This window comes from Eucyclogobius newberryi, unplaced genomic scaffold, assembly GCF_026437365.1.
Source record: "Eucyclogobius newberryi isolate DKJ021-1_F unplaced genomic scaffold, fEucNew1.0.hap1 SCAF_3, whole genome shotgun sequence".
In the NCBI taxonomy this organism is placed as follows: domain Eukaryota; kingdom Metazoa; phylum Chordata; class Actinopteri; order Gobiiformes; family Gobiidae; genus Eucyclogobius; species Eucyclogobius newberryi.
The window spans coordinates 44,610,120-44,624,199 of NW_027315945.1; the positions used below are offsets into that span (position 1 = coordinate 44,610,120).

Sequence of the window (14,080 nt, forward strand, 5' to 3'; positions counted from 1 at the left end):
CTGTGGGTGCTCTCTCTCTCTGTGGGTGCTCTCTCTGTGGGTGCTCTCTCTCTGTGGGTGCTCTCTCTCTCTGTGGGTGTTCTCTCTCTCTGTGGGTGCTCTCTCTCTCTGTGGGTGCTCTCTCTCTGTGGGTGCTCTCTCTCTCTGTGGGTGCTCTCTCTCTCTGTGGGTGCTCTCTCTCTCTGTGGGTGCTCTCTCTCTCTGTGGGTGCTCTCTCTCTCTGTGGGTGCTCTCTCTGTGAATGTTCTCTCTCTCTGTGGGTGCTCTCTCTCTGTGGGTGCTCTCTCTCTCTGTGGGTGCTCTCTCTGTGGGTGCTCTCTCTCTGTGGGTGCTCTCTCTCTCTGTGGGTGCTCTCTCTCTCTGTGGGTGTGCTCTCTCTCTGTGGGTGCTCTCTCTCTCTGTGGGTGCTCTCTCTCTGTGAGTGCTCTCTCTCTCTGTGGGTGCTCTCTCTGTGGGTGCTCTCTCTCTCTGTGGGTGCTCTCTCTCTGTGGGTGCTCTCTCTCTGTGGGTGCTCTCTCTCTCTGTGGGTGCTCTCTCTCTCTGTGGGTGCTCTCTCTCTCTGTGGGTGCTCTCTCTCTCTGTGGGTGCTCTCTCTCTGTGGGTGCTCTCTCTCTCTGTGGGTGCTCTCTCTCTGTGGGTGCTCTCTCTCTCTGTGGGTGCTCTCTCTCTCTGTGGGTGCTCTCTCTCTCTGTGGGTGCTCTCTCTCTCTGTGGGTGCTCTCTCTCTGTGAGTGCTCTCTCTCTCTGTGGGTGCTCTCTCTGTGGGTGCTCTCTCTCTCTGTGGGTGCTCTCTCTCTGTGGGTGCTCTCTCTCTGTGGGTGCTCTCTCTCTGTGGGTGCTCTCTCTCTGTGGGTGCTCTCTCTCTCTGTGGGTGCTCTCTCTCTCTGTGGGTGCTCTCTCTCTCTGTGGGTGCTCTCTCTCTCTGTGGGTGCTCTCTCTGTGGGTGCTCTCTCTCTCTGTGGGTGCTCTCTCTCTCTGTGGGTGCTCTCTCTCTCTGTGGGTGCTCTCTCTCTCTGTGGGTGCTCTCTCTCTGTGGGTGCTCTCTCTCTCTGTGGGTGCTCTCTCTCTCTGTGGGTGCTCTCTCTGTGGGTGCTCTCTCTCTCTGTGGGTGCTCTCTCTCTCTGTGGGTGCTCTCTCTCTCTGTGGGTGCTCTCTCTGTGGGTGCTCTCTCTCTCTGTGGGTGCTCTCTCTCTCTGTGGGTGCTCTCTCTCTGTGGGTGTTCTCTCTGTGGGTGCTCTCTCTGTGAATGTTCTCTCTCTCTGTGGGTGCTCTCTCTCTGTGGGTGCTCTCTCTGTGGGTGCTCTCTCTCTGTGGGTGCTCTCTCTCTCTGTGGGTGTTCTCTCTCTCTGTGGGTGCTCTCTCTCTCTGTGGGTGTTCTCTCTGTGGGTGCTCTCTCTCTCTGTGGGTGCTCTCTCTCTCTGTGGGTGCTCTCTCTGTGGGTGCTCTCTCTCTGTGGGTGCTCTCTCTCTCTGTGGGTGCTCTCTCTCTCTGTGGGTGTTCTCTCTCTCTGTGGGTGCTCTCTCTCTCTGTGGGTGCTCTCTCTCTCTGTGGGTGCTCTCTCTCTGTGGGTGCTCTCTCTCTCTGTGGGTGCTCTCTCTCTCTGTGGGTGCTCTCTCTCTCTGTGGGTGCTCTCTCTCTCTGTGGGTGCTCTCTCTCTCTGTGGGTGCTCTCTCTCTCTGTGGGTGCTCTCTCTCTGTGGGTGCTCTCTCTCTCTGTGGGTGCTCTCTCTCTCTGTGGGTGCTCTCTCTGTGGGTGCTCTCTCTCTCTGTGGGTGCTCTCTCTCTCTGTGGGTGCTCTCTCTCTCTGTGGGTGCTCTCTCTGTGGGTGCTCTCTCTCTCTGTGGGTGCTCTCTCTCTCTGTGGGTGCTCTCTCTCTGTGGGTGTTCTCTCTGTGGGTGCTCTCTCTGTGAATGTTCTCTCTCTCTGTGGGTGCTCTCTCTCTGTGGGTGCTCTCTCTGTGGGTGCTCTCTCTCTGTGGGTGCTCTCTCTCTCTGTGGGTGTTCTCTCTCTCTGTGGGTGCTCTCTCTCTCTGTGGGTGTTCTCTCTGTGGGTGCTCTCTCTCTCTGTGGGTGCTCTCTCTCTCTGTGGGTGCTCTCTCTGTGGGTGCTCTCTCTCTGTGGGTGCTCTCTCTCTCTGTGGGTGCTCTCTCTCTCTGTGGGTGTTCTCTCTCTCTGTGGGTGCTCTCTCTCTCTGTGGGTGCTCTCTCTCTCTGTGGGTGCTCTCTCTCTGTGGGTGCTCTCTCTCTCTGTGGGTGCTCTCTCTCTCTGTGGGTGCTCTCTCTCTCTGTGGGTGCTCTCTCTCTGAGGGTGCTCTCTCAGTCGGACTCCTCGGCCGTGGTGCTCTCGTTGGCGTTGGGACTCAGGTACTCGAAGGCCTTCTGGCTCTGGGACACAAACTGCCTGAGGGGGGCGAGCAGCAGATCGGTGGCGGACGGACGGCGGAGGGCGGGCACTTCCAGGGTGGTAGGCGGGGCTTCCTGCTCTTCTGATTGGCTCCTGGGCTCTGGACTCTGAGTCCCTCGAGCCGCCAGAGAATAAAAGCTGCGACGTCGCCGCGGACGACCGTCCATCGCCTTCAGGAACAGACTACGAGAGAGAAAGACCTCAAACTACTGCGGCTGTTACTACATGTACTACTACTACTATTACTACTACTATTAATACTACTACTGTAATTGTACTACTACTACAGCGAGCTCATCGCCTTCAAGAAGACTGCACTACAGACAAAAGAGAGGTCAAACTACTTAGAATTAGCTCACCCATTAGCGTTAGCTCACCTGTTAGCGTTAGCTCACCTGTTAGCGTTAGCTCACAGGTTTGTGTTACCTCACCTTTTAGCGTTAGCTCACATGTTAGTGTTAGCTCACCTGTTAGCGATAGCTCACCTGTTAGCATTAGCTCACCTGTTAGCGTTAGCTCACAGGTTTGTGTTACCTCACCTTTTAGCGTTAGCTCACATGTTAGTGTTAGCTCACCTGTTAGCGATAGCTCACCTGTTAGCATTAGCTCACCTATTAGCGTTACCTCACATGTTAGCTCAACTGTTAACGTTAGCTCACAGGTTTGTGTTACCTCACCTTTTAGCGTTAGCTCACATGTTATTGTTAGCTCACCTGTTAGCGATAGCTCACCTGTTAGCGATAGCTCACCTGTTAGCATTAGCTCACCTATTAGCGTTACCTCACATGTTAGCTCAACTGTTAACGTTAGCTCACCTGTTAGCATTAGCACACCTATTAGCGTTAGCTCACCTGTTAGCATTACCTAACCTGTTAGCGTTAGCTCACATGTGAGCTTTAGCTCACCTGTTAGCGTTAGCGTTAGCAGAGCTGCGTCGAGACGAGCTGTTGGAAGTGAAGTCGTGTTGGTTCAGAAAGTCCTCCACCTCCTGCTCAGAGGGCGGCTGGATCTGAACACAAATACTGTTACTAGAGTACTACTACTATATAAGTACTACCCAAGTACTACTACTATATTAGTACTACCGTAGTACTACTACTATGTTAGTAATACCCTAGTCCTACTACATGTTAGTACTACCCTAGAACTACTTCTTTGTTAGTACTACCCTAGTCCTACTACTATATTAGTACGACCGTAGAACTACTACTATGTTAGTACTACCGTAGTACCACTACTATATTAGTACTACCCAAGTACTACCACTATATTAGTACTACCGTAGTACTACTACTATGTTAGTACTACCCTAATACTTCTACTATATTAGTACTACTGTAGTGCTACTACTATGTTAGTACTACCGCAGTCCTACTACTATATTAGTACTGCTGTAGTACTACTACTAGATTAGTACTACCCTAGTACTACTACTAAATCAGTACTATCGTAATACTACTACTGTGTTAGTACTACCCTAGTCCTACTACTATGTTAGTACTACCCTAATACTTCTACTATATTAGTACTACTGTAGTACTACTACTATGTTAATACTACCGCAGTACTACTACTATATTAGTACTACCGTAATACTAATACTATGTGAGTACTACCCTAGTCCTACTACTATGTTAGTACTACCCTAGTACTAGTACTATATTAGTACTACCCTAGTACTACTATATTAATACTACCGTAGTACTACTACAATGTTAGTACTACCCTAGTACTAGTACTATATTAGTACTACCCTAGTACTACTATATTAATACTACCGTAGTACTACTACAATGTTAGTACTACCATAGCACTACTACTATATTAGTACTACCGTAGTACTACTACTATGTTAGTAATACCCTAGTCCTACTACATGTTAGTACTACCCTAGAACTACTTCTTTGTTAGTACTACCCTAGTCCTACTACTATATTAGTACGACCGTAGAACTACTACTATGTTAGTACTACCGTAGTACCACTACTATATTAGTACTACCCAAGTACTACCACTATATTAGTACTACCGTAGTACTACTACTATGTTAGTACTACCCTAATACTTCTACTATATTAGTACTACTGTAGTGCTACTACTATGTTAGTACTACCGCAGTCCTACTACTATATTAGTACTGCTGTAGTACTACTACTAGATTAGTACTACCCTAGTACTACTACTAAATCAGTACTATCGTAATACTACTACTGTGTTAGTACTACCCTAGTCCTACTACTATGTTAGTACTACCCTAATACTTCTACTATATTAGTACTACTGTAGTACTACTACTATGTTAATACTACCGCAGTACTACTACTATATTAGTACTACCGTAATACTAATACTATGTGAGTACTACCCTAGTCCTACTACTATGTTAGTACTACCCTAGTACTAGTACTATATTAGTACTACCCTAGTACTACTATATTAATACTACCGTAGTACTACTACAATGTTAGTACTACCCTAGTACTAGTACTATATTAGTACTACCCTAGTACTACTATATTAATACTACCGTAGTACTACTACAATGTTAGTACTACCATAGCACTACTACTATATTAGTACTACCGTAATACTAATACTATGTTAATATTACCCTAGTACTACTTCTTTGTTAGTACTACCCTAGTCTTACTACTGTATTAGTACTACTGTAGTACTACTACTATGTACTATGTACTAGCCTAGAACTACTACTTTGTTAGTACTACCATAGTGCCACTACTATGTTAGTACTACTACTATGTTAGTACTACTGTAGAACTACTACTAGATTAGTACTACCCTAGTCCTACTACTATGTTAGTACTACACTAATACTTCTACTATATTAGTACTACCGTAGTACTATTACTATGTTAGTACTACCCTAGTCCTACTACTATGCTAGTACTACCCTAGTACTACTACTATATTAGTACTACTTAGTACTACTATATTAATACTACCGTAGTACTACTACAATGTTAGTACTACCCTAGCACTACTACTATATTAGTACTACTGTAATACTAATACTATGTTAGTACTACCCTAATACTTTTACTATATTAGTAATACCGTAGTACTATTACTATGTTAGTACTACCCTAGTCCTACTACTATATTAGTACTTCCGTAATACAACTACTATGTTAGTACTACCGTAGGACTACTACTATATTAGTACTACTTTAGAACCAGAAAAGGAACAAATTCGTTTTCCGTACTACTTTAGAAGTACTTTATTTTATAAAACTATTGTAACAATAGCAATCTAACCCGATCCTACCGGGTCAGACCCGGCCAGACCGGGTCAGACCGGGTCAGACCGGGTCTGACCCGGTCTGACCCGGTCTGACCCGGTCTAACTCGGTCTGACCCGGTCTGGCCCGGTCTAACCCGGTCTTATCCGGTCTGGCCCGGCCCGGTCTGACCCGGCCCGGTCCGGCCCGGTCTGGCCCGGTCCGGCCCGGTCTGACCCGGTCCGGCCCGGTCTGGCCCGGTCCGACCCGGTCCGGCCTGGCCCGGTCTGACCCGGTCCGGCCCGGTCTGACCCGATCCGGCCCGGTCTGGCCCGGTCCGACCCGGTCCGGCCTGGCCCGGTCTGACCCGGTCCGGCCCGGTCTGGCCCGGTCTGACCCGGTCCGGCCCGGTCCGGCCCGGTCTGACCCGGTCCGGCCCGGTCTGGCCCGGTCCGACCTGGTCCGGCCTGGCCCGGTCTGACCCGGTCCGGCCCGGTCTGGCCCGGTCTGACCCGGTCCGGCCCGGTCTGGCTCAGTACCATGTTGTAGAGGGGCGTGGCGTTGATGACCAGCTGCAGCAGGAGTTTGCTCAGCTCCTGAAGGTCTCTCACGAGGTTCTGGATCTGGTCCGGCAGGTCCAGGACTCTGTGGACCGGACCCCACTGGGACAGGACCTGGGACAGGACCTGGGACAGGACCTGAGCCCGGGCCCGGATCTGCAGCAGGACGTCCTGTCTCAGACCCTCAGCCTGAGACAACAGCGCCACCAGCAGGCTCTGGAGGGACTGCAGCAAGTCTCCAACCAGGCCAAGGACTCGGCCAAGACCAACCTGAAGAGAGGACAGAACCAGGTCTAAACCAGGTCTAAACCAGGACTAGACCAGGTCTAAACCAGGTCTAAACCAGGTCTAAACCAGGTCTAAACCAGGTTTAAACCAGGTCTAAACCAGGACTAAACCAGGTCTAAACCAGGACTAAACCAGGTCTAAACCAGGTTTAAACCAGGTCTAAACCAGGACTAAACCAGGTCTAAACCAGGACTAAACCAGGTCTAAACCAGGTCTAAACCAGGTCTAAACCAGGTCTAAACCAGGTTTAAACCAGGTCTAAACCAGGACTAAACCAGGTCTAAACCAGGACTAAACCAGGTCTAAACCAGGTCTAAACCAGGTTTAAACCAGGTCTAAACCAGGACTAAACCAGGTCTAAACCAGGACTAAACCAGGTCTAAACCAGGTCTAAACCAGGTTTAAACCAGGTCTAAACCAGGACTAAACCAGGTCTAAACCAGGTCTAAACCAGGTCTAAACCAGGTCTAAACCAGGTCTAAACCAGGTCTAAACCAGGACTAAACCAGGTCTAAACCAGGTCTAAACCAGGACTAAACCAGGTCTAAACCAGGTTTAAACCAGGTCTAAACCAGGACTAAACCAGGTCTAAACCAGGTCTAAACCAGGTTTAAACCAGGTCTAAACCAGGACTAAACCAGGTCTAAACCAGGTCTAAACCAGGTCTAAACCAGGTCTAAACCAGGTCTAAACCAGGTCTAAACCAGGACTAGATCAGGTCTAAACCAGGTCTAAACCAGGTCTAAACCAGGTCTAAACCAGGTTTAAACCAGGTCTAAACCAGGACTAAACCAGGTTTAAACCAGGTCTAAACCAGGACTAAACCAGGTCTAAACCAGGTCTAGACCAGGTCTAAACCAGGTCTAAACCAGGTCTAAACCAGGTCTAAACCTCTCTCCGGTCTCTCTCTGGTCTCACTCTGGTCTCTCTCTGGTCTCTCTCTTGTCTCTCTCTAGTTAGGCCCGAGCCCCAGCAGGGGGAGGGCCTATTGCTCCCGCAACGCTGCCGAAGGCAGCGTTGCAACTGTCTGACCAAACATGCGGGCGCAGCCCGCATGTTTGGTACCCCGTCGCCCCTGGCAAGTACAGTGAACTAGCCCATGCCGAAGGCATGGATCATGCATACTTACTCCTGCTATGACAGAAATAGTCAACAATTAGTGAATGGGCGTAGCCCATTCACTAATTGTTGACAACAGCAGCGCGAAGCGCTGCATTCCTCCAAAAACCCTCCTGGCATCGTCCCGTATGCGAGAATCCATGCCGCAGGCATGGGCCATGCTTGTATCTGCTCAAATCAATGGAAGTCTATGGGGAGTGGGCGGGGCATCCCGACGGAATAGGGAGTGACGAGCGCGTAAGCGCTCGTAATGATGATTCCACCCCATGGCGGCATCGGGAAGGCTTAGAGCTTTCAAACGATGTATCATTTGTTGTTATAGTAAAAACGGCTATATTGTTTTTGCTAAAAATATTATTATTATTTTTCTTGTTCTTCTTCAGCGCTTTGATCTCTAATTTGACCCCCTGAACATGCTCAAAAACTCACCAAACTTTGCCCAAAATTCAGAATCGGCGAAAAATTTTATTTTTTCTGGGCCATTTTTTTTTTCGTTAAAAAATGGCGCGACAGCGCCACCGACAAAAGTCAAAATACATTGCGCCTATGGGAGACGCCCCGAGGTCAACTTTGGCGTAAAGCTACGAAATTCGGGACACGCATTCCTCTCGTGAGGATAAACAAAAAAAATCATTGTGGCCACGCCCCCAAACTTACCCTATGGCCGCCATCTTCCTTTGAAAATGAAAACAAGCTGAGTTAGCCATTTTGTTTACGTCAAACTTTGACGAACTCCTCCTAGGGCGTTTTGCCCACCGACTTCAAAATCTGCGTACGTCCTCTGGACAAGTGGGGCATCTAAAGTTATTCAATTTTTTGATATACCTTTTACGGTCTGTGTGCGGCGCAGCCGCAAAGTTGGACAACTTATTTTGGAATATTGCAGGTCTAAAAATTGCTCCCATTTGATCAAAACCAGTCCGATTAGGACCAAATTTGAATCAGTTGTTAAACTTTCTAGTTTGGACCAGTTTATGATGACAAAATTGAAATGGCAGTGATAGCGCCCCCTACAGAGTGACCTTTAAATTAACATTGAAGGTCAAAAATTAGTTTTACCAAAATTGTCTAAACTTTACCCAAAATTCTATTTTGCCGTCCCGATCACAAAAGCCAATCACAAAAATGCCTAATTTTTTACGCCGTAGTCGTAGCGATGACAGAAACCTCCCATGTTATCCCTATGGGAAAACCACAAAATCTCTCAAATTACCACATTTTTATGTTTTACACTTTAACGAACTCCTCCTAGTGCGTTTTGCCCACCAACCTCAAAATCGGTGTACGTCCTCTAGACAAGTGGTGCATCTAAAGTTATCCAAATTTTAAGGATAACTTTTACGGTCTTTGTGCGACGGAGCCGCAAACGTTTCCCAGAATTCTGACTATTTGGCCTTCAGAGTGGCCTATAAACAATAGAGTTTTTCCAAATGACATGATATTTTGAACAAAATTCTAATTTGCCATCCTGATCATAAAAGTATGAGAGCCAAAGTCATATTTTGTACGGCGTAACCGTAGCGTTGACAAAAACATCCCATGTTATCCTTATGGGAAAATCGTAGAATCGCTCAAATCACCACATTTTTACGCTTCACACTTTAACAAACTCCTCCTAGGGCGATTGTCCGATCAAGCTCATATTTGGGGGAAATCATCTACACAAGCGGGCCATCCAAAGGTATCCATATTTTGATTCTAAGTGCTACGGTCTCTGTGTGGCGGACCCGCAAATATATGTCAGAAATGGGAAAACAGCGAAATCTCTAAAATGACCACATTTTCACGCTTCACACTTTAACAAACTCCTCCTAGGCCGATTGCCCGATCAAGCTCATATTTGGGGAAATCATCTACACAAATGGGGCATCAAAAGTTATCCATATTTTGATTTTAAGTGGTACGGTCTCTGTGCCGTGGAGCTGCAAATATATTGTCACAAATGGGAAAAACACCAAATCCTTGAAATGTTCACATTTACGCTTCACACTTTAATGAAGTCCTCTGTGGGCAATAGCTCGATCAAGCTCATATTTGGGGAAATCATCTACACAAATGGGGCATCAAAAGTTATCCATATTTTGATTTTAAGTGCTACGGTCTCTGTGTGGCGGACCCGCAAATATATGTCACAAATGGGAAAAACGCCAAATCCTTGAAATGTTCACATTTATGCTTCACACTTTAATGAAGTCCTCTGTGGGCAATAGCTCGATCAAGCTCATATTTGGGGAAAATAATCTACACAAGCGGAGCATCAAAAGTTATCCATATTTTTATTCCAAGTGTCACGGTCTCTGTGCGCTGGAGCTGCACATTTGACCGACATTTGTGTTCATTTGCACTGGTTAAGCACAGCATTGAACATGTCCAATGTGTCGCTGTCTTAGTTCTTAGACAATTGCGTTAGCGCCATCTCTGTAAAATGCAGAGAGCAGAGTCGGAAGGCCGGCGGCCCGCGAGGGCCGTTGGATGCCGCTTGCGGCTTTAATCTCTCTCTGGTCTCTCTCTGGTCTCTCTCTTGTCTCTCTCTTGTCTCTCTCTGGTCTCTCTCTGGTCTCTCTCCGGTCTCTCTCTGGTCTCTCTCTGGTCTCTCTCTTGTCTCTCTCTAGTCTCTCTCTGGTCTCTCTCTGGTCTCTCTCTTGTCTCTCTCTTGTCTCTCTCTTGTCTCTCTCTTGTCTCTCTCTTGTCTCTCTCTGGTCTCTCTCTTGTCTCTCTCTAGTCTCTCTCTGGTCTCTCTCTGGTCTCTCTCTTGTCTCTCTCTAGTCTCTCTCTGGTCTCTCTCTTGTCTCTCTCTGGTCTCTCTCTGGTCTCTCTCTGGTCTCTCTCTTGTCTCTCTCTGGTCTCTCTCTTGTCTCTCTCTGGTCTCTCTCTGGTCTCTCTCTTGTCTCTCTCTGGTCTCTCTCTAGTCTCTCTCTGGTCTCTCTCTTGTCTCTCTCTGGTCTCTCTCTTGTCTCTCTCTTGTCTCTCTCTTATATCTCTCTGGTCTCTCTCTGGTCCCTCTCTTGTCTCTCTCTGGTCTTTTTCTTGTCTCTCTCTGGTCTCTCTCTCTGGTCTCTCTCTGGTCTCTCTCTTGTCTCTCTCTGGTCTCTCTCTGGTCTCTCTCTTGTCTCTCTCTGGTCTCTCTCTTGTCTCTCTCTTGTCTCTCTCTCTGGTCTCTCTCTCTGGTCTCTCTGGTCTCTCTCTTGTCTCTCTCTGGTCTCTCTCTTGTCTCTCTCTAGTCTCTCTCTCTGGTCTCTCTCTGGTATCTCTCTTGTCTCTCTCTGGTCTCTCTCTTGTCTCTCTCTAGTCTCTCTCTGGTCTCTCTCTGGTCTCTCTCTTGTCTCTCTCTGGTCTCTCTCTTGTCTCTCTCTTGTCTCTCTCTCTGGTCTCTCTCTCTGGTCTCTCTGGTCTCTCTCTTGTCTCTCTCTGGTCTCTCTCTTGTCTCTCTCTGGTCTCTCTCTGGTCTCTCTCTTGTCTCTCTCTGGTCTCTCTCTGGTCTCTCTCTGGTCTCTCTCTTGTCTCTCTCTGGTCTCTCTCTGGTCTCTCTCTTGTCTCTCTCTGGTCTCTCTCTGGTCTCTCTCTGGTCTCTCTCTTGTCTCTCTCTGGTCTCTCTCTTGTCTCTCTCTGGTCTCTCTCTGGTCTCTCTCTTGTCTCTCTCTGGTCTCTCTCTTGTCTCTCTCTTGTCTCTCTCTCTGGTCTCTCTCTCTGGTCTCTCTCTGGTCTCTCTCTCTTGTCTCTCTCTGGTCTCTCTCTAGTCTTTCTCTGGTCTCTCTCTCTTGTCTCTCTCTTATATCTCTCTGGTCTCTCTCTGGTCTCTCTCTGGTCTCTCTCTGGTCTCTCTCTCTGGTCTCTCTCTGGTCTCTCTCTTGTCTCTCTCTGGTCTTTTTCTTGTCTCTCTCTGGTCTCTCTCTCTGGTCTCTCTCTGGTCTCTCTCTTGTCTCTCTCTGGTCTTTTTCTTGTCTCTCTCTGGTCTCTCTCTCTGGTCTCTCTCTGGTCTCTCTCTTGTCTCTCTCTGGTCTCTCTCTTGTCTCTCTCTTGTCTCTCTCTCTGGTCTCTCTCTCTGGTCTCTCTGGTCTCTCTCTAGTCTCTCTCTGGTCTCTCTCTGGTCTCTCTCTGGTCTCTCTCTTGGCTCTCTCTGGTCTCTCTCTTGTCTCTCTCTTGTCTCTCTCTCTGGTCTCTCTCTCTGGTCTCTCTCTGGTCTCTCTCTCTGGTCTCTCTCTAGTGTCTCTCTCTTGTCTCTCTCTGGTCTCTCTCTCTCTTGTCTCTCTCTTGTCTCTCTCTCTGGTCTCTCTCTCTGGTCTCTCTCTGGTCTCTCTCTCTGGTCTCTCTCTGGTCTCTCTCTCTGGTCTCTCTCTCTGGTCTCTCTCTTGTCTCTCTCTGGTCTCTCTCTGGTCTCTCTCTCTGGTCTCTCTCTCTGGTCTCTCTCTTGTCTCTCTCTGGTCTCTCTCTGGTCTCTCTCTGGTCTCTCTCTTGTCTCTCTCTGGTCTCTCTCTCTGGTCTCTCTCTGGTCTCTCTCTCTGGTCTCTCTCTGGTCTCTCTCTGGTCTCTCTCTTGTCTCTCTCTGTTCTCTCTCTTGTTTCTCTCTGGTCTCTCTCTGGTCTCTCTCTAGTCTCTCTCTGGTCTCTCTCTGGTCTCTCTCTGGTCTCTCTCTGGTCTCTCTCTCTGGTCTCTCTCTGGTCTCTCTCTCTGGTCTCTCTCTGGTCTCTCTCTTGTCTCTCTCTGGTCTCTCTCTGGTCTCTCTCTGGTATCTCTCTGGTCTCTCTCTTGTCTCTCTCTTGTCTCTCTCTGGTCTTTTTCTTGTCTCTCTCTTGTCTCTCTCTCTGGTCTCTCTCTCTGGTCTCTCTAGTTTCTCTCTAGTCTCTCTCTTGTCTCTCTCTGGTCTCTCTCTTGTCTCTCTCTGGTCTCTCTCTGGTCTCTCTCTTGTCTCTCTCTGGTCTCTCTCTGGTCTCTCTCTGGTCTCTCTCTGGTCTCTCTGGTCTCTCTGGTCTCTCTCTAGTCTCTCTCTGGTCTCTCTCTGGTCTCTCTCTGGTCTCTCTCTTGTCTCTCTCTGATCTCTCTCTTGTCTCTCTCTTGTCTCTCTCTCTGGTCTCTCTCTCTGGTCTCTCTCTAGTGTCTCTCTCTGGTCTCTCTCTCTGGTCTCTCTCTCTGGTCTCTCTCTTGTCTCTCTCTCTGGTCTCTCTCTCTGGTCTCTCTCTGGTCTCTCTCTTGTCTCTCTCTGGTCTCTCTCTTGTCTCTCTCTGGTCCCTCTCTTGTCTCTCTCTGGTCTCTCTCTTGTCTCTCTCTGGTCTCTCTCTGGTCTCTCTCTGGTCACTCTCTTGTCTCTCTCTGGTCTCTCTCTTGTCTTTCTCTGGTCTCTCTCTGGTCTCTCTCTCTCTAGTCTCTCTCTCTGGTCTCTCTCTTGTCTCTCTCTTGTCTCTCTCTCTGGTCTCTCTGGTCTCTCTCTAGTCTCTCTCTGGTCTCTCTCTGGTCCCTCTCTGGTCTCTCTCTTGGCTCTCTCTGGTCTCTCTCTTGTCTCTCTCTTGTCTCTCTCTCTGGTCTCTCTCTCTGGTCTCTCTCTGGTCTCTCTCTCTGGTCTCTCTCTAGTGTCTCTCTCTGGTCTCTCTCTGGTCTCTCTCTCTCGTCTCTCTCTTGTCTCTCTCTCTGGTCTCTCTCTCTGGTCTCTCTCTGGTCTCTCTCTCTGGTCTCTCTCTGGTCTCTCTCTGGTCCCTCTCTGGTCTCTCTCTTGTCTCTCTCTGGTCTCTCGCTCTGGTCTCTCTCTGGTCTCTCTCTGGTCTCTCTCTTGTCTCTCTCTGTTCTCTCTCTTGTTTCTCTCTAGTCTCTCTCTGGTCTCTCTCTGGTCTCTCTCTGGTCTCTCTCTGGTCTCTCTCTCTGGTCTCTCTCTGGTCTCTCTCTCTGGTCTCTCTCTGGTCTCTCTCTTGTCTCTCTCTGGTCTCTCTCTGGTCTCTCTCTGGTATCTCTCTGGTCTCTCTCTTGTCTCTCTCTTGTCTCTCTCTGGTCTTTTTCTTGTCTCTCTCTTGTCTCTCTCTCTGGTCTCTCTCTCTGGTCTCTCTGGTTTCTCTCTAGTCTCTCTGGTTTCTCTCTAGTCTCTCTCTTGTCTCTCTCTTGTCTCTCTCTGGTCTCTCTCTGGTCTCTCTCTGGTCTCTCTCTGGTCTCTCTCTTCTTTCTCTCTTGTCTCTCTCTCTGGTCTCTCTCTCTGGTCTCTCTGGTCTCTCTGGTCTCTCTCTAGTCTCTCTCTGGTCTCTCTCTGGTCTCTCTCTGGTCTCTCTCTTGTCTCTCTCTGATCTCTCTCTTGTCTCTCTCTTGTCTCTCTCTCTGGTCTCTCTCTCTGGTCTCTCTCTAGTGTCTCTCTCTGGTCTCTCTCTGGTCTCTCTCTCTGGTCTCTCTCTTGTCTCTCTCTCTGGTCTCTCTCTCTGGTCTCTTTCTGGTCTCTCTCTTGTCTCTCTCTGGACTCTCTCTTGTCTCTCTCTGGTCCCTCTCTTGTCTCTCTCTGGT

The 14,080-nt window shown here is 48.5% G+C and overlaps 1 protein-coding gene across 1 annotated transcript in view; it reads right to left on the bottom strand.

The window, feature by feature from the left end:
* Positions 1–2,246: 2,246 nt before the first annotated feature.
* The window catches only part of LOC140374663 (perilipin-2-like), a 30,535-nt gene continuing 18,701 nt past the window's right edge, over positions 2,247–14,080 (bottom strand). Inside the window, exons 6-8 of the mRNA XM_072461628.1 lie at positions 6,179–6,469; positions 3,306–3,409; positions 2,247–2,583 (exon numbers count right to left, since the gene is read on the bottom strand). Of these exons, the coding sequence (XP_072317729.1) occupies positions 2,313–2,583; positions 3,306–3,409; positions 6,179–6,469 (666 nt within the window). The 3' untranslated portion in view covers positions 2,247–2,312. The remainder of the gene's footprint in view (positions 2,584–3,305; positions 3,410–6,178; positions 6,470–14,080) is intronic.